General features: G+C 47.0%; 1 protein-coding gene across 2 annotated transcripts in view; it reads left to right on the top strand.

Annotated features, from left to right (window-relative positions):
* The window catches only part of COPRS (coordinator of PRMT5 and differentiation stimulator), a 173,458-nt gene extending 161,802 nt beyond the window's left edge, over positions 1–11,656 (top strand). Inside the window, exons 4-6 of one of the 2 annotated variants that reach the window (XR_015703168.1) lie at positions 1,264–2,237; positions 10,887–10,985; positions 11,527–11,656. Coding sequence is in view for 1 of the 2 variants with exons in the window: in XM_087750632.1 (XP_087606758.1) it covers positions 1,264–1,334 (71 nt within the window). In the remaining variant the exon portion in view is untranslated. Of the gene's footprint in view, positions 1–1,263; positions 2,610–10,886; positions 10,986–11,526 lie in introns of those variants that run through there. The other variant, XM_087750632.1, reaches the window with a different exon arrangement.
* The last annotated feature ends 8,341 nt before the right edge of the window (positions 11,657–19,997 follow it).

A 19,997-nucleotide genomic window follows, 5' to 3' on the forward strand; every position in this document is an offset into this window, starting at 1 on the left:
CGTTGTCATTGCAATGACTGAAGTACTTCGCTGTGTATAAATTAATGAGAGACTTGCATTTCAGCACTGAGCAGTGTGCGAGTGGCTGCAGTGAAAACAGGAAACGTGGAACGTCCAAAGGCTGGTATCTGCCGCAAAAATGGCTCTGTAAACACTTGTGGCACACAATAATGGGAAGTACTGTGAGTTATGCTGGGACTGCATCATAAAATTATCATAGGGCTAAACAAGGGCAATTGTGAGGAGGAATGTTAGCAGAAAGAATGGAAAACATGTTCTTTTCTAAGATGAGAGCTTTGCTTTATTAGGATTTGATCCATGCAGAGACTGACGTCTTTAGCACAGGAGACAGGTATTAATCACAGGAAAGAATTTGTCTGCACAACTAGCAGAAGGCTAGTTCTCTTGACAAATAAGAAAAAAACTGTTTTCTTTTTCTGGATTTTGCTTGTAGTTAAAGATGCATCACATCCACGTGCAGAAATAGAAAGGACCAAAAGGCAGCGTGAAGCTGGGGAGGGCTGAGAGACAAGGGATCTGCTCCTGCCTCTCGCGGTTGCCTGCTATGTGACGCCGTACAGCCACTTCTCTTTTCTGTGCCTCTTCCTTACCTCCCACCCTCTGTGTAATTTCTTTGTTAGCTCTTTTGAAGAGCAGAGAATTTCTCATACCTTGTGTTAGTACTGCATGTAACTTCTCCAGATGCTATGGCACTATCCTCAAAACTAATAGCTAGTCTGCCGCCCAGCTCATTCTCTCAACTCATTCTTTTGCCAAGCTGCGCATCCTTGTGAATAGGCAGCTGAGAGATTTATACATAAAGCAGTAATATGAATCTGCCTCTGATCTTAAGTATAAATCAGGGGTAACTTCAAGGAAATTCAGCAGAAATAAAATGGGTATTTGTTATAGAGGAACTGAGACATTCTGTACAAAATACACAAACAGTACTTACAATAAAGTTTGTAATTCAAGACAATAAAATGGTGTGAGATCTTGGCTGCCTGCACCTTGCACTAGACTTCTCCCTTGGGATGACTGTATTACATTATAATAATTCAGTTTTTCTGGACTAATTTCCTTGCATAGTAGGCTATAAATAATCATTATTGGTATTGCAAGGAGGCTGTGGGTTCCCGAACAACCGTGACCGCGTTCTTAATTTGTCAGTTACTGATACAAGGCATCTATTTTTCTAATTATTTTAATGATGTTTTATATGCAAAGGAAAGAATACAGCATTAATTTTTTCTTTCTTTCTAGATTCATGGGCTAATCGGAGGACAGCCCACCTGTGGCCATCTCTGTGTTTGGAAATCCTGGGTCTGGACTAACGTGACATTCAGGGGTAAGTGTTTTGCGTATACAGTTCAGCAATGTAAGACCCTGGCCCCTAGCTACTCTCTGCAGACCATACCAATATGTTACCAGCGTCCCACGGGGCACATCTTGTTACTGGAGGAAGATTCTCAGCAATGAAAATGCAGTTTTATCCTTCTTGAAGTGCCCCTTGCCAAAGTCAGCCAAGCATCCAGAAGCACTTACTCTGAGTGATGCATCATTAATATTCTGCTAACTTGCTAAGCGTGCGAGGCAGACACAGTCTTTCCTGAGGTTTCAATTTCTATAATGTCCAAGCATTGCTACCCGCATTTCTTTTGGCCCAGCCGTGCCCTCGTGGACATCCAGGGCCTGACAGCTCTAATTTCATAGAAGTCAATGGACCTAAAAGATAAGGTGGTGATGTAGCAGGGAGATGAATCAGGCCTGTGGAAGAGTCCCATTGATTTCAGTGAACAGGGCTGCAGTCGCTGTCACATAGGTCTTGAGAGCAGGGTGCTTTAATAAGTTTGTTCTCAGGTGCCCAACTAAGTCACCATGCTATAGGAAGGGAGCCCAGCTGCCTGGCGTGGGATGCTGAATGCTGATGGGTGGCCCAAAACATAGTCATTGCCAAAGTGAGCTTATTTCCTCCTGCAGATCCAGTCTGAAGAGCTCCTGATGCAGTTCTGCTCTCCTCCTCTGCCTCTCCCCAAAGGAATGCAGGTCTTGACCACACACACTGACAGTACAGGACCTCTCCCTTGAACTTTGTGCCTCGGACTTCAGCTTTGTGAGCCCTTAGACGGCCCTTCTGCAGCTGCATCAGGCCACACACAGTCGCAGGTCTCTGCTGGGAGGTGGCAGGCACAGAGCTGGCACTGGATCTGTGAATACTTCTCTGCAAAGTCAAACAGGTGAGCATAATCCACTGGTAGCCTAAGTGCTTTTGTTTGGCTTAGCAGTAGCCTTGAGCAGGGAAGAAGTGTGTGTGCAGCTGGCACTGGTCTCAGGAGGCAGCGATCACCTGCAGCCCATCCTAAGCTCTTTCGCACGGCGTAAGCAGCTTTGTCCTGAAGTGCTGGCTCTCCAGCAGCCAAAAGGGCTGTGGAGTCAGCGCAGAAGAGGCACGAAAGGGTGTCTTTCTGATTGGTATCATTGACAGGCAATGTTGTGAAGTCTGGGATTGCCAAAGAGTTAGACCCACCACAAACTGATTGTGGAGCATCGGTGTCTCGCTCCCCTGAGCAATCCCAGCTGGAAAGGCTTTCCAGGACAAATGGAAATGTGGCTCCTGGACTTGTTATTACGATTACAAAAAAGCCTCAGGCATCCAGGCTCTGGCCTGTTTGACCAGTTGCTATGTGCTTCTGAGGATGCTCTGCTGCCTTTTCACTAGAAAGCACAAGCAGTTTTGTGCCCAACAGGCAATAGATTTTTCTCTGTTTTTTTTTTTGTTGGTCTCCTCCATGGCCTTCCCCTGCAAAGGGGGAGCGAAGGGGCGGTGCAGCCTGTGGGTTTTAACTGGACACCATCCCTTTAATGTGGACTTGTGTTTTTCTTTCAAGGCCAAAAATAAATGCTAGTGAAGGAATAAACAGACGTGAAAAGAAGGCTCGGACACTTGGAAGACAAGACTGCTTTGTTTCCCAAAGCAAAGAGCCTGTTCACAAGGAGGTTACTCTTTTAGAAAAACACACGAGTTCTGTGATACTGCTAAGGTCGGTAGGTGCCCAGCAGAGCAGTGGGCATTCAAGGCAGCCATGCTTTGGGAGAGGGGCACATTTTTTTCCCACTCCAAAGTATTTTCAAGTATATTAATGGAGAGGAGAGGAAATGAGAGACATTTGCTTTGCTCTGCCATTTCATCTCTTTCTACAGGGTTTGAACGTGCACCAGTTTGCCAGTGGAAGATAGATAGCTTCCATCTGTCTGGGGTGGCAACATGGCCTTAGTGCTGTGGTAGTGTCACTCCCACGCTGCTTTGGGAAGCGAGGACACGTGTCACTGGCAGGGTCCCAGGGCGATTCTCAAGGGAGTGGGGAAAATCAGTGAGCGGGAAGGTGGCCCACTGCTGAGGTTCAAACCCTGCTTTCAGTACAGATACCCTAAGTGACAGTAAGGCCTGGATTTCTAAAGGGGCTTAGGTGACTAGTACATTTTCCCAAAGTGTTTTGGGGGCAGGGCTCCTCTTTTCTAATGTTGGCCTTGTACAGCCAGTCTCAGCTAGGCCTTTGCTGCCTGTCCTGGCGGTGTGTCTGGGATAGGCTGATCTGCAGTCTGGATGTGCTTTGCTTTCTTCAAGAACTAGACAGAATTCAAAGCAAATGGCACAGACACCTAGTGAGCAGGTGAGCAATGTTAGACTGCTGCAGTGATCTCAGTGGGGTTAGGAAACTTTGTACTTCACCTTAGGTGCTTAACTAATTCCTCATACAATGCAGTATCTTCTGAAATGTGATCTTTAGGCTCTTTATGTCTCAGTTGTCCATAAAATGAAAATGCTAGTTAATACTGAGAAGCGTTACGGTGATACAGAGTCTCACACGCACAGAAAGGCAAGCGCAGTTCTTTTACCATCTCTAAAGCACTGAGCTTTGAGTCATCCAGAGCCTCCGAAGACTCTGGTTAAGAAACAGGAGCTTTTAAATGTACCTCATTAGGGCTGAATCTGCAGCACCGTCTGTAGTCACACACCAAACATTCATCTCAAAAAGGGCAAATGTTGAGAAATTAAGGGAACTAATTAGTGGAATCAACTGCACTGAAGAGCCGAGGAGTTGAATGTGATGGAAACTGGATACCAAAACTAGCTGGAACATGCAGGAGGACGAACCCTGAAGGGAAACACTCCAAAACCGGTGGGATAAATAACCAGCCCCAAACACACGGGGGGGAGGTAACTGAGAGCAGGCAAGGAATGGGCAGAAGATCTGATCAGCAAGAGGGTGTTCAGTTCACGTGCAGCCAGGGATTGAAATCAGATGTCTGGAAGGGAACCACTGCAGGGACCTACCACCTGCTTTGCTCTTGGATGGAGCCTATCACCCCTGCCACGGGGCTGACTAAGCAGCTTACGCAGCAGGTCCTGAACAGCCGTAGCGCCAGCGACGTGTTCAGTCCAGCACTTCTGGACCTGCTTTATGAGCTATTCTGTCGTCTTTGCCACAAGGGCGGCATCAGAGAAGAGTGGTGCGGCAGAAGACTGGAGGCAATATTTGCCTCAGTCATCCAATTTTAATTTGCTGAGGTCAGGAAATGTAGGGGTAGAATGAGAAATGTCAAAAGTAAAGTTGTGAATTAGACTTTGAAAAGGAAGTTAAACAGATGGCAGAAGGTTTCAGCTACATAAATACAAAAGAGAAAAAGAGGAGAAACGTGGTCATTAAGTAGTGAGAATGGGGTTGAGATTAGACCGGTCTACATATGGTCTAAAAATGAATTAAAACCACTTTGCCTACATTTTCAGTAGAGACAATCATATTGAACAGCGGGGCAAAGACAGGATTTCTAGTAGGAACATACATGAGGGAATGAAAATTAACACATGTAAGACGGAAGGTAAAGCTTAAAGAATTCAGTGTGCTCAGATCAAGGTGCACTGGCAGATTTCCATCCCAGGATTTGAAAAGAACTGGCACATTAAAGGAGCTTAGCTTAACCTCATATTTCTCTTTGATGGCTGATTTTTTTTCCTAGACAAATGAAATACAGGTGATTTACTCTATCCAGACTTGAGTCAAGAATCTGATATTATACCACATGGGAAATTACTAGTTGAAGTTGAGAAGGTGGGGATTAGTGTGGACGGCAAATGCAGAACTGCTAAAGCAAATGACAGGGAGCTCTGCGGAAAGGAGAAAAGCGGGACAGAGGCAGTTAATAAGTGGAACTCCTCAAGGGTCTGTCTTCAGCCCAGTCTTACTTCGTTAATGACTCTGGCACAGCAGTAGGAATGTAGTACAGAAATCTGCTGAGGACACAGGCTTTGTTAATACAGAGGAGGATCAGAACATCAGTCAGCAATAACTGAATGACAGAATTTGTCTGAAATAGAATAGACAAAGTATAAAGACATGCAGTTAGAAATTAATAACTCGAATATCACATTACTCACTTGAGAATGACAAAAGCAGGGTGGTGGAAAAAAAACATAGAGAATGACTTGCTCCGAGGGATAACTGCGAGCCACCGATCTGATATGGAAAGGCAAACACAATCCTAGAAGATACAGGTTCACTCATGTTCAAGGAAGATTAGCAGGTAGAGAGAAGGGCATTGAGGATGATCAGAGGGTTCAGAACAAGAGGAGACTAGAAGAGCTTCATTTGTTTAGTTTCTCAAAACAAAGGCTAGAGGAGATAGGATTGTTTTCAGTAAATACATCCGATAGGTAAAGATCAGAGAAAAAAGCGAATTGTTTAAGCTAAATTACGATGCTGGCACAAGAACAAATGATATTAAGGCTGGAAATTTAAAATGGAGTGCTGGAATAGCCTGCCAAAAAGCGTGATATGATGTAATTGACTGTAATAGTGGGAGACTGGATCAGTAATCCAGAGTCTTGTGTTCCTAGATAACTTCTTTACGGGTAGGGAGTCAGCCATGGTGATGGTTACATGCAGGGAATTGAAAGGAACGGCCTAGACCAACACCACAAATGTGTTCCCAGAGCTGGAGCAGTGTGGTGAACAACTGAGACTCACATCGCCCCTACCAAGTAGTGATCTCTTTCTTACAAAGAAAGCTAAGGCAAACTGTGTGCTATGAAGTGCCAGCTGTATTATAGAAACAGTGCCACTAAAACATTTTACTGTGGGTTTGAGCTCTTGCTTTTTACCCAAAAACATCACCATCTTTCACCCCCCAAGCCTGAGTCTACATAGTTGAAACGACGTCTTCAGGAACTGCTGTCCTGGTGCTGGCAGTGTCGCTGCTTCGGCTCCCTGCAGCCTCCCTGGCTCTCACTGGGAGCTGGAAGCAGGCGATGCGCTCAGCTCCTGGGCCTGCTCCTCTTCTGATGTCCCATCAGTCAAAATGCCCGGCCACGGGATAACGCTGTACATCTTCAAAGAGAAACATGCAGTAGACAGGGTTTTGGCAAAGTGGGCACTGGCCTCCAACAAGCACGTCTTCAATGAAATTTGTGGACAGATACATACCACAGTAGTGCCCCTGCGGCAGCGGGAGTTCCCCCGACCTTGGGGCACTGACCCGGGCGATCCTGCGGGACCTCGGGAGGGCTGGGAGCGACAGCCGGTGCCCTCGGCCGGGGCCAGAGGCTCACAGGGCTGCTCTGCTCTTGGCACAGCCTGGGAGCCCGGGGCTAGGGGCTCTGCGCTGCTTGTGCGAACGCAAGAAAATGTAGCTGGCCAGTCATCAGGTTTGGAGATGGGGGAAATAAAAAGAGGCTGATACGGAAGCTTTTATTTCAACAGCTAAACTGAGGTCCTTCCCTCCTTCCCTTATGGGAACTGGCAAACTCAGCTCTTTAATGGTACAAGCTCATCTCAGCCTTGCCTATAAATAGATAAATGAGATTCCTCCTGTCCCAGTGAGTAATTCTGACATCCTCCCGTTGCCTTGCAGAGAGCTGAGTCACAGGCACTCTGCACTCCAGTCCCTGCATTACTTACATGGTCTCAAAGGAAATTTTAACACATCCAGTGAATCATCAGGGATTGGATCATGTTTAAAGTTATTCCACTGGCATTTCCCTTCTATTGTAGCAAGTCTGCCAACACCTAAAACTTCAGCTAATCTGGACTCAAAATGCATTGAGGAAATAGCATGTTGACATATACAGCTACTAATAAAAATAATAAAAAAGGTCCTTTTAAATCTGCATCAATAAACAAGAGACCCTTAGTGGATTCCTTTAGCGCTTTGGACCTGCTAATTTTGTCAGACTGCTTCCTTGTTTTGTAGCTGCTTATTTAAAGGAACTCGAAGTTTGAAATGTTTTAATATTCAGTCGTTAGGCCCCTAATTTAATCTCCTGCAGGTTTCCTGCCAAAATATTATTTGCACGGAGATGAAGCTTGCAGCCCCATGCTCATTCTCTCACAGAGACACACACATTCCTGCTCTTACCCATGATAAAAATAAAATGCCTGCAAAGCAGAGTCAAAACCAGAAGAGTGTTAAGTACAGAACACAGGGCAGTAACATGCTGCTGTAGGAGGCGTTGAGCTCCAGCCTGAGGCAATACCTCCTGACGGGGCATTTTCACTTGTTGGCTTTCCTTCTCCCAGATGGTACAGTGCGGTCTGATCGGCTTACAGGTAACACAGCATTTGAAAACAGAGTATGTCTCTCTCTCCCTCAGAAAACATCTGGAAGAGTGGAAAGTTCTCCAGCAGAATTTGGGAGCTGTGGAACAAATAGAAAAATATTTCTCTCTGTTGGTTTTCTGGCTTGCTTTTCATATCTTAGAACTGGTTGGGACATTTCACTCATCATTATTACCAGACTCTCCGTTTCAGTGAGCGCGAAATGCTAACATTTGCCGGTTTGCTGCTGTGGTGTAGTATTCTTAGACCTAAAACCTGGCTTGTTCTTTTGATAACCCTAGGAAATCTGTGTCTTATTTAAATAACGTTTTTCTAGTACCTTTTCAACAAGCAATTCTCTGCCTGTGCATAGATTGTTAACAAGCGTTTGTTCAACACATTCCAGCATGAGCTGCAGTTGCTCCATCAGATACTCTGTCTTCTGCTCCGAGGCTCATCGGGTTATTTATCAGCCCAGCACAGCCTTGGTTGCCAGTTTTCTGCCAGCTGTTAACTATACAATAGTAGTGGGGAAGAAAATCAGTTCTGGCTCTGCCATCGGAATTGGATATAATTCAGCTACCTGTTGACAAATGATGATCTGTTTAACAGCATAGACTATAATATTTTTATAGCTGACAGTTTTCACCCTCCTCTGCAGCTGGAAAAGCCTAAGGAATTGCCAGAAGTTCCTCACTTGTGTCCTTTTCAAGTTTTCTTATGGTAATGCCTTGTACTGTTGTCTGTGTGCAGGAAAAGACATCCTTAATGGGCAAATCAGCGGTGTCAGCATGATGCTGGAGCAGGGCAGCTGCATTAATTGGTGCCACTCAGCTTCTTGGTTGGCCTCCTTCCTGCAGCGGAAACCCCCGCTGGATGGTCAGGCCGTAGCGATGCTGAAGGACAAGTCAGAGGCCTGAAAACAAGCCAGTGTTTCTGTAAAGCATTTATCACCCTGTGCAGGGCCGGCGGGTGGGAACAGGGAGAGGGTGCACTCTCTCTCAGCAGGCACATGTTTTCTATCTAAGCTTTGTTTCAGCTGGATCTTTCCCACTAGCGCATCCTTCTTTAACACCTTGTACTCATTTATTGCGAGGCTGTTGAGCAGCACAAATCAATTAAGTGCTGCAGAAACCCACTGAGACAGACAGAGGTTCCTATCTCTGGTTCAGCCAGGGTGGGAGGCACACAGGGGTTAAGCCCGTACTTTTGGCCACACAGCGAGTGAGGGTGGAGGGTGAAGCAGCCCCCAGCTCACCTCCTGCGAGGGTTTCAGCCTCCCCCGGTACCCTCAGTGCGGCTCCGCCATGCCGAGCCCTCCCCGCTCACGGATGCTGCTGGAGCTTTGAGGCCCCAGTGGAGCTTCTCTGGCATCAAATAATCACACGGCCAGAGTGCCAGCTTGCGGCAGTGCTCCGGTGGCCTGCCTTACCCTGCTGACCTGGCCAGCAGGGCCTTGCCGATGGGACTGCACCTCCAGAGCTCGGCTGAGCCAGTCCTGAGGTCCCCAGCTCTGTGCTGTAACTGGGACAGGGTAGAGTCAGGGCCTCCAAGCTCACCGACATGTATCCTGCGGGATCCTCCATCAGGAGATTGCCTGCTCCTGCCAAGGAAAGTCCCTACTCAATGATATGGCTAGCCACTGGCCAGAGGACAGGCAGGGGTTTAAGAAGTAAAAGTCAAAAAATGTGAACAAGAACAGAGTCAGAAAAACTGAGAGGCTTTAAAATAATTCTCTGGCTGGCCTTGTTCCAGCTGCGGCACCAGGCTTAGCATGCAAGCGTGAGAGCTCACTGTAACGTCCTCAGGCTGCCGGCCCTGCGGGTAGGCTGGCTGTGGGGATACACCGCTGCTCTCTGGTTCAGGTTGGGTTAGAGCTACTTATATACATCACAATTCAGAAGCAGGAGCTAATAATTCAAGTCGCATGACATAGATGATCCACAACATAAAGGAAAACAAAGCCTAACCAAGCAATTCCTGCTCACACCTTTAAAATGTGCTTGGCCAAACTGTACTTCATGAGTGTCTCTCAGGAGGGCCGGATTCTGTAGGACATGTCCTCAGCTCACAGAAAGAGACTATCAATCATTACTGTGCCTTGGTTCCTGGCTATTTTAATCTCTGTTGAAATACACATGCAGTTCCCACTCCTAAAAATGGTATTTGACTCCAGTGAACACGATTTCCTTTGGCTTCCTTTCCCCAATTAAGAGCAAGCTGCAACTGCTTGGAAGTGCACATGCTGGAATCCATAGATTTGCTTCTCATCTGTCATAGAGCAAAACACTTGGTACTACGTGTAGCATAAGATCTGTGCTGCCAGACATAAATATCAGAATATATTGTAACTGGTAGTGTGGTACGAATGTGTGGTGGCTGTTGTGCCCATGGGCCAAAGCCCGTCCTATGTCATGGAGCCCTGGCAATGTCACTGGACCCTACTGTGTCAGTAGTCCTTTTCTGTTCCACTTTATTATGTAATGATTAAAAATGCCTCTTGTATATGCTGGCACTAATTAGAGGATGTCAGTCTGTTGGGGGAGAAGTGAATGAATCATCAAAAGTGGATGAACTAGGAGTATATATGTAAACTGTAGGCTGTAGAAACCAATGAGTCTTTCTTTAATTTTTCCTTTAAAAATGCTGAACAAAAGTCCTAGGGAGTTTAAGGAGAAAACAAATTGCTCATCCACAGCTTCAGGAGCGCGGTGAATCCTTGTACTTCTCAGTTTCTCTCACGAGGCAGCTGAGCAGCCTGAGGAGTCTGGGGGTGTGCAGAAGAAACTTCATTGCCTTCCCTTAATTGCAGACTAATAAATAAGTGCATCATGCCCATCTCCATGGGTTTACCGGTACCTTAATTTATAAACTGGATTGCTACAACTCTGAATTTTTCTGTTTGCATTCTTTGTATATGAACATGCTGCTATTGAGCTTAAAGAACCAGTCTGAGTTTGCATACAGAGACAGTAAGTGTACAGGAATATGAACTTAAAAAAAATTAGGGAAAGTTTTGCAGGTACCCTAGTCACCAAAGATCCCGTCAGTGTTTGTCACCCTGTGTCAGGTCATGGGCACCATAGTCAAGAGGGTCGACAGTACTGACAATTATAATGTGGGATTTAACTCATTACACCTGACAGCATTATCTACCTGGAATACCATGGCTCTTGTCTCTTGTATCCTTAATAGTCAGGAAAGAGCACGTACTGTTTTGTTGGTTTTTTAAGCTGCATGTAAAGCAGCATCAGCCTCCGTAACCAGAGGACTTTCCGTCTGCCTGGCTTTCAGGTTAGGAAGACAAATCCTGCTACAATGACGTAACAAGGTTTTCAAACTTGAGGTTGCAGAGAAAGGCACACACGCAACTCAGCTATCCTGAATCAGCTGGTAAGTTTGTGTGCTTGAGACTCAGAGAAGTCTGTTCACTTTGCTGGGGATTTGTTTTGGTTTTCCTCTTAAAAAAGTACCAAATATCAACCTTTGAATCCCAGACGATGCAAACTGGGCACCAGAACCAGGTCCAGCTCTTGTGAAGGCTGGCCCAGCCGTCCCACTGGAGAAGCTGCTGCTTCTTTCCCACCAACTCCTGCAAATGTTCTCTTAGTTAAACATGGCCAATTCTGGTCCAATTAAAAAGACAAAGCAGCCCAACAACGACCTGCTAAAGCTAAAGGTTCCTTGAGAGCTTGGATGTCTTCAGTCTTGCTGAAAATAAAATGTTTAAATTGTGACAAAAGTTTGCCTAAATAACCGTATTTCCTCCGTGAAGCAGCTATTCATCAGAAACTACAGCAAAGTACCAAAGGGCCTCAGTAAAAGAAAGCAACAAATTTGCCTGCAAAATGTATTTCCTGCACTGGTTTAATTCTGTTCGTGTGGCTGACATACAATTTCTGTTTGATTGAATGTATCACATTATTCTGGACAGGAGTTGTGCACTGAAAGCAGCTGATAATATTACAGGGCAGTACAGAAAGTGTCCCCTGCAGCGAGAGACTCCTTGCAGCCCGGAATGCTGGTGCTTCAAAGACATTAATAGAATTGCTTGTACTTGAAGAGCAAATTGTTTTTTTCTTTTCCGTGTTTGGATCTCACCCTGCAACCTTTGCTCTTTGCTGCTTCGTATCTATTCTTCGTGTTGTAACACTATTACCAATCCAGATGCTGTGTGTATGAATAGTGGCTCAACTTTAGTTCATCCGCTGTTACCCATTTTTCAGGGAAAGAATTGTGTGGATGCAAGTACCAGAGTGTTTTATTTCAGTCGGGTCTATTTTAATGTTCGTACTACTTAGCACAGACTAGGGATGGCAACTTCAAGGAACTCTGGGGCAGAGCTTAAATGCAGTAGAAGCTGCTGGCATCACCTGAGACCAAATCTGGAAAATAATATGATCACCTGTGTGTACTTTTCAAAACACCTTTATTTTAGGTATTTCTGCATTTTTCCAAGCCAAATCGGAGGTGCTAAATGACACTGAACTTTCAAAAAGAAAACCCAGCCAAATTTCTCCTTGAAATCTTAGTGGCTTAGCCTGGGCACAGAGAAAGGACTTCCGGGTCTGCTGAGAATGTCTTAAAGTGTTAAAGAGGGGCCAGCAGGGTTGGATCCCACCTGCAGGATACGCAGGATGGATACCGCATATAAGCCCCTGGCCACGTACCAAGTGTCCCTACGGTGTCCCAGTGTCCCTCTGCTGCACCTACCCTCCACTCTTGACAGGCAGCACGGCAACTGGGGGGGATGCGTATGACCTGCGTGACTGAGAGAGCTGTTTTGGGAACAGATAGGATAAAAATAGCACCAGACCACCGTGCTCTGCTGTTCACCACATGCAGGCACATACATGACGGGTTTTGTCCACGGAGGCTGTACAAGGAAATTGCAGCTTGCCATATGGTGCAAGACACAAGGTTATAAAGCCCTGGAACAGCTTGTCAGACATTTATATAGGCAGAGTTCCCATAGCACATAAGAAAAAGATCCACTCATCAGGGCCCTGGCTTCAGGATGAATTGCAGGAGTTGCTCTGTGCACATCCTCTGTTGGAGGTTCAGACTCATCCCTCTGACTTGAAAATCCATGAGTGGGTTCTCTTCATAGTGGCAGAGCTGAGACAGGAAGAACCTGGGGAGGCGTATTCCAGTATTTCAGAGCAAAAATGTGTTTATTTTAACATATAAATATTCTTATTTTGAGTAAGGCGGTGATAGTAAAGATAAAAATTGTAACATAGAAACACATCCAAAAAAGTTACAAACCCTCATTCCTGATCTTCCTGTTTTCAGCACAAAGAATATTCCACTGTAGTAGGTCCTTGCTCTGCAGCCTGTAGCAGGTGAGCTGAGGTGATTCTGTCCAGTTGGTTTGGCAGACATCAGAATCAGAACAGATTAAAACTAATTCCATCCACACACCTTGCCAAGGAAGCATTCAAGCCCTTCCATCTTGCTTCAGTATCAGAGGAAGACATGAGAGTTGCTAGATGAAGAAATCCTCGGAGAGGAGCAGAGGCTCTGGGGTTTCCTTTGATGCGGCAGTCTCAGAAATCAAAGGTGACAAAGCGAGAAGTCCTGAAACAAACAGTTCCAAAAGCGGCAGGTTCCTGGAATCAGCCCCCAGGGAAGGACGCTCCCAGGACACTCCTGTGGGGCCTTGGGCAGAGTTTCTTTGTTCCCAGCTGGTTGAACAGTACCCATCCTTAACTGATAGTAAGGTGCCTTTCTTGTGCCCATTGTCTTGTCTTATCTAGTCACACAGTCACTGGGGCAAGGATTGTCTTTTAGGGCTTGCTTACACAGAGCAGTTGACAATTCTGCAATAGCTACAGCAGGATGACTTCATGCGAACAGGCTCATTCCACAGCGGCTGGTACAGCTCCGCAGTCATACCATACCTTAACTGTCGTAGCGTCGGCGTGCCTTACAGAGTTAAGCGAGACCTGGGCCTCAGTTCAGGGTTCTAGTCACTTCTCGTTTACAAAGAATTCACCTTTAAGAAAAGCAGTTGAAATGCTCCTGAGAATAACAAATAACAAATTAGTTATTTTGCAAGTCTTGCTCCAGAGCCACATAATCCAATTAAAAATAGGTAAGTGATGTGTAAAGCGAGTCTATGTAGTCACTGTAAATAAAAAAAAAAAAAGCATGCATTTCTAATCTATTGGCATAGGCGTATAAAGCAGAATTAATTGATAAACATATCAATTAATTGGTAAACATTATAAAAGCCTTAAACAAAGCCTTTTCAAAAAGGTAACAAGTAATCCAGCCAGACAGTGTGAAAGGGACCGGTGCTGTTGTGGGGCCAGATTAATTTGACTATCCATACCTCTAGGTAGAATTATTAAGGGATAAAAGCTTTGAACATTGTTGCAGAGTTCAATAAAAATAAAAACTTTTACTCAACATATAGACGCTTTCAGAAACGCAAATGAAGTGTTAGAATGCATAAAGATGGCAAATAATTGAATATTATGGTTCTGTTTAACAAATTGCTTCTTTGCATGCAATTACTGCATCCTGGTCTGATCTGAAAAATCAGAGTAGAAATAAAGCTCGGAGAAAGGTGCTATGGATGGGCAGAGACCTGCAATGACTTAGAGCAGTTGGCTGAAAGAGGAGTAAAACAGGGAATGAGGGGGAGGAGGAATCGTGTGGGTAAGGGCCCTTTCTCTGGGGTTGGGTTGTGCGCCTCTCCGCTTGCATTTCACTCTGGTGGGGAGAAATGCAAGCCAGACCCCACAGGGAGGGAAAGCGCTTGGTTTGTTTCACTTCCCCCACTTTGTGTTCCAGTTCTCGTGCCCCGAGCTTCACACACAGCACACGCTCCACACCACAATTCACACAGCACAGCTTTTCAGCTCCACTCCGACAGAAACGCTTTCCCCAGCCTGAAACACTGCTTCGACTTGCAAGCAAGCCTTCCCGACGGCAGGCCTGCCCTTCCGCGCTTGCCCTGCCCCAACCGCTAGTGCTTTCCTTCCAGGCCTCCCTGTACCGGAGGTCACAGTTGACCATTGCAAGAACAATAAGGATTTTTAGGGGCATTATGACTGGGTTAGTAAAACACAGCTGCCCCTGAAAGTCCCTCATTTTTCTTGCTGCCGCTCAGTCCGTCCCTAGGAGGGCAGAGGTCTGCCAGTCCTTTCTCTCCGGCATGGCTGTGCCATCTCATGCTGGCACACACGGCTTTCCCAATATGCCCAGTAACTGCCCCAGCGCCCAGCCGTGACACGGCCAGCGGAAGGCGTGGAACTGCTTTGTCATCCCTGCAGGCTCCCTCCTAGGCAAACGCTGCACCGCGTTTCAGCGTAACGCCAGATGGCTCGTCTGTCACTCGGCAGCAATGCCATCAAACAAAGCCTGGCACAGCTAGCTGCAAGCAGCCGTCAAGTACCCCACACCGCTGGGGCAAGAGGAAGGAACACCTTGTCCTGCAAATGCACGTGGTACTGGCAATCAGATGGGCACTGGCGCTTTGTCCAGGAGAAGCAGACACCCCAGGCCTGCCCAGCTTGTTGCATAGGCAGCACTGCACATCTTGCACTCCTGCATCGTAACCTGTGATCCCCAGGGCGCTTGGAGCTGCCCAGCCACAGCACCCAGCTCCCAGCAGGAACAGGTCACACCCACTTACCCAACGTAGAAGCAGTTGCTTTTAATTTATTAAGAAAGCTGGTATTTTAATTAAGGAATTACTACTGATTTCTCAACAACTTTCAGCTTAAGTAATATCTGAAAAACATCTACAGGTTCCCTACTAAAAAGGTGCCAAGTAGTTGGCTGGGAATTTTCAACCCTCACTCACAAGTCCTCCTGGAAAGCCCAGCCCAGCCCAGCCCACCATGTCCTCAGGGCAAGGAGCAACACCTTCCTTTTAATTCATCAGTAATTTGAATTTTGATGGAGGTGGACTCAACAGAAACCATAGGCAGATTCCCACAATTCTGCTCCATTGCTTCCCCATGAACTCTCTGTCTGTAGGGTGCTGGGATGGGCCCCATCCCCGTGGTGGGCTCGCAAGCATCCCTGCAAGCTGTCGCCCTTGAGAGGGCCTTTGTGACATGCATTTGTGGCAGAGCAGGGAACCCCTGAGGACTCTCGGGGCTTTTCTTCTTTTTTTTTTTTTTTTCCCTTGCAGTAAAGACATCGCGTCGCTCAGCAAAGGCCCCTTCTCCCCATTCCCAGTTACAGGCCAGGAAGAACAGGCGTGGTTGAGTGTCTCTGAAGAGCTGCGAGGTGAGATGTGAGTGAGATGCAGTGAGATGCACCACGCTCTCGCAGAGCGCAGCTCCCCTCGCCCTGCCTGGGCCCAAGTGCTTGCTGGCCTCAACCGGCACGTTTAATATTCGGCTCCAAACCAAAGAGGCTGAGTTGCCACATTCAGCTGCACAAATCAGCATCTTGTTTGGAGCTGCTGCCGTTCAAACATGCCATCTCCAGGAACACACACGGCAGGCTGGTGTGGCTGCTCTGCCCGCAGTGGAAGCGCCGAGGCTCGGGGCAGTCACAACGATCCCAGCCATGTGCAACATGACAGACGTCCTCACCTGTCCTAACAAGGGATGACACTGCAGTGGCAGGCAACCTGGCATCCAAAAAAAACCCTGGGACTCTCTCATTACTGTACAAAGCCACACCGTCTTCTCATTCAGAATTTCTTCTAAGGCTTGCAAGTCAAATGAGAGCAAACCCTATGCCCTGATTTGGTAATAAAACATGAGCCATGATTCTGAAATCAACTTGCAACTTTGAAAAAATTACAACAGCGGTATAATAATAATAAAAAAAAGCAGCAGCCCTCTGAATGCTAATGACGTTGGTGTCCTAAATGAAGCATAAAAGCCAGAGCCTGCAAGAAGCAAAGCATGAGTCAGAGCACCAGCAGTCCCACACTGAAAGCAGCACTCGTGGCTGCTTCATTCATTTAAGGAATCAATTCCTTTGTAATGAGCATCAAGTAGTTTTTAGGACTAAAATTAAAATGAGATGGATGCTGTTATTATTTTCGAAAGTTCTTTTTTTTATTCCTTTTTTCTTGGATTGACAATAAACAACTCTTTGTAGTTGGAAGGAGCCCCAGGCAAGGACCAGGTCCCTGCAGCATGCACTTGCTGCTGTACCCACATGGAAGAAAAGCCCATGAGCCCCTGCCCCAGGGAGACCACAGCCCCCCCAGCAGCCAGGCCCCCACCACGAGCAGACAGAGCACACCCCAGGTACAGAAAAGCAGGTAACTGGAGTCGTTGCAGATCTCAGCCTGGGTAGGCTATCTCACCCCCGATTTTATTTTACTTGCATCGGGTCGTTGGCACATCCCAGCGAGGATGGATGTGTGTTTCTCCAGGGACCCCCCCTTCACGGAAGCTTTACGTGTTCCTTCTCAGACTGCAAAGCCAGCCCGAGGCTGCGTGTGCTAGAAGAGGGGAATACTGCCCAGGCTGCTCTCAGCTCCCTGCCGCCCCATTTCCACTTCTAGATAAGGCACAATCAGATTTTAATCATCAGAGCACAGATCTGTACGTTACACTGATGTTATCTGAGTGATTTGGGACTGAAGTCTTTTTGGTGTGTTGGGATTTGAAACTCAGAAAATGCAAGAACAGCACAAAACCAAACAGAAGGTAAAAAAAAATGATTGCAGTTTCTAGAATTTTTCCAGCTTTAGTCATTGAAGGGGATTGTTAGAAACGGACAAAGGGCTGTTTCCCTGAATTTTTTTAAGTGTGAATTTTGTCTTGACAGTTTCCTTTCAGAAACAAAAATTGAAAACAAATTGTCCTATACACAAAACAAAGGGACAGATCCTCAGCTGGAATGGACTGGTATTACCAAATGAGTAACACCCACTCGCAGGAGAGACTCTGGCCCTTTTACCAGCTGCTGATCCTGCTCTGCCCAGACAAGAGCTTCAGCCGCTGGTTTTAGGTGGCAGCAGCACTGGCTCTAGGTAGCTTGAAGAAGAGGAAGGGCTGCCTTCAGAGCAGCTGAAACCACACCAGGGCTCCAAGGACTGTGCACTGTACACTACCCAAGCCTGGAGCTGACCCCAGGTGCATGAGCCAGCGGACACAACAGCAAGAAAATAACTGGTACCGTTGTGGCGCTGGAATTGATGAGCTGCTTTGGAGAAATGCTGGCAAAGCAGGGTTCCAGAAACCACTCAGATGTGGGGTTTACTTTCTGAAAAGAGGCTTGTCTCAGATTTTTCTCTCAAAACCAAGATTGGGCTGATCACCATCTTGAAAATGACATGAGATGTCCCCAAGAAAAAGTTAACTGTGCAGTGCAGGAGAACGAATGCGTGACTAACTGTGATCCATCCCAGCCAGCCCTGCCCCTGAGAGACTGTGGCACAGCACAACTGCACCCAGCATTTGGGAAATGCCGTCAGCCACGAACAAGTTACTAAGAGCAGCAGTTATTGGCTTTGGGTCCTGCCAGCCCAAACTATGACTCTCATCGGGCTGTCCTTTGCGCAGGCCCAAGCGTGCTCCCGAAGTGCCCATGTAAGTCTCCCTTACCCACAAGATACGCACACTAGGAAAATTCAGGCAGTCTCTCACTTTGCCAAGGAACAGACGACATCCCCATTGCTGCTGTCTCCAGCAGCGAGAGCTGCCCGGCCTCTGCGCGGAGCACTGAGCTCCTTGTCCCCACGGCTCCAGTGCAGTCCCCTGGAAGACCCAATGCACAGGAGGGTGCCCTGCACCAGGACCCGAAAGTGAACAAACACCTGAGCACTGATGGATGAGCACCCGTCCTCCAGGGCTGAGAAGGGGTGAGTTTGGCCATGTGCAATTTTACATTTCACTTCCTTCGCAGTCCTCAGTTTGGAGCATCACGTCTCCTCCCTCCCCCAACATCAGCAGAGGAGCTGGAAAGCCAGAGTTATTTTTAGGGGATGGTACATTTAGGCCCTGTTAATCTTGACTGGGTCCCTTTGAAAATGACAAGGTTGGATAATCAAACGCATTACACAGACTTTCCATGGAGGCTGCCTTGAGAACGAGCCTCCCACCATTCAGCAACATAGAGGCCAACAGCTCGAATAGTAACGTTTGATGCTGCACTGACTTGCCTCATGATGGTGACCTCACTAGCATTTACATGCAGCGCCTTGGAGAATGAGGAAATTAAAGCAGCTAACTGACTTTAAGTATATAAAATAAAACAATTAGTCATCAAAAAGTCTTCTGGAGGCTGCCGTGTTACACCCACCTTGAGTGGCAAGAGACCATTTTCTGGCTCAGGCTGGCAAAGAAGAGGATGGCAGTGCTGCCTGGTCAAATCACACGGCCAAATGAGCGTGTTGGCAAAACACACCCAGAGCAACTCAGAAGGGAGCTGCTGGTGTGACGACTCACGTATTCAACGGGCTGGCACAAGGAAGGGGAGAGGAAGGGAGAACGCTAGGAGAAAATTGCCAGGGGAGGAGCACTGGCTAGAAAAGGCTACATGACTGCTAGTAAATTAACCAGGGCACAGCCAACCAGCCCAGCCTGGCCACAGCTGTCCTATTCAAGTGTCTTAGCCACCAAAAGAAAGGGGGCCACATCCAAACAGCTTATTGATAGTGGTCCCTGGTCCATGCTGACTTTCAAACCATATCCAGGACCAGCTGGAAGAGTCCCAGGCCAAAGCTCTGCCCAGGACCACGCTCAGTTTACTAGTGCAGCTGTAACCCAAGGGCATGGCCCCTGGCACATGGCACAGCAGAGCTGGAGAAACCCGCGCAGGCTGGTTGGCGTATAGCTAGCAAGCAGCAGTGCAGAGATGCCTGCCAGGTCCCAGAGGAGTGCATTATCGCAGCGCTGTGCCTGGACTGATCACCGACAGGAAAAGCAGCCATGCTGCTGGCGTCACCCTGCCAGTGCTGCCGGCATCACCCTGCCAGTGCTGCCTCCAATTCTGAATCTACCTAAACTTTGACCAGCGAGTTCAGAGAGAAGCTGCCAGCCAGAGGCTGCCCGGCTTGGGCTTTGCTGGAACAGAATCTGGTCTGGCTGGCACTGAGGGAAGCAAAGAGTTACAGGAGAGCAGCAGGAAATTGCCAAGCAAAAGGGATTTTTAAATCATTTCACTTTAAACAAAACTACAGCATTACCATAAAGTAAATGGCCACACCTTGCTACTTACGCAGTTCTGCTAACAAGACCAGCTTTTCCATAGCTATTCAAATATAATGAGACCTGGGTGCCTAACTAACTCTTTTAAGCGCATTTCCAAACTCCAGCCAAAAATCACTTTCTGATTCACCACTTTCTCAGGCACGCCAGTATTTAGAGAACGCCTGCAGGCTGGTACTGTGCTGTACAAAGTACATAAGCACATGTTTAATTACTCTGTGGACCAGGGATGCGATTAATCATATGCTTAAAGTTAAGCATGTGCTTA

This window comes from Nipponia nippon, unplaced genomic scaffold (assembly GCF_047370975.1).
Source record: "Nipponia nippon isolate SJK-2023a ecotype South Korea unplaced genomic scaffold, ASM4737097v1 scaffold_14, whole genome shotgun sequence".
Lineage (NCBI taxonomy): Eukaryota > Metazoa > Chordata > Aves > Pelecaniformes > Threskiornithidae > Nipponia > Nipponia nippon.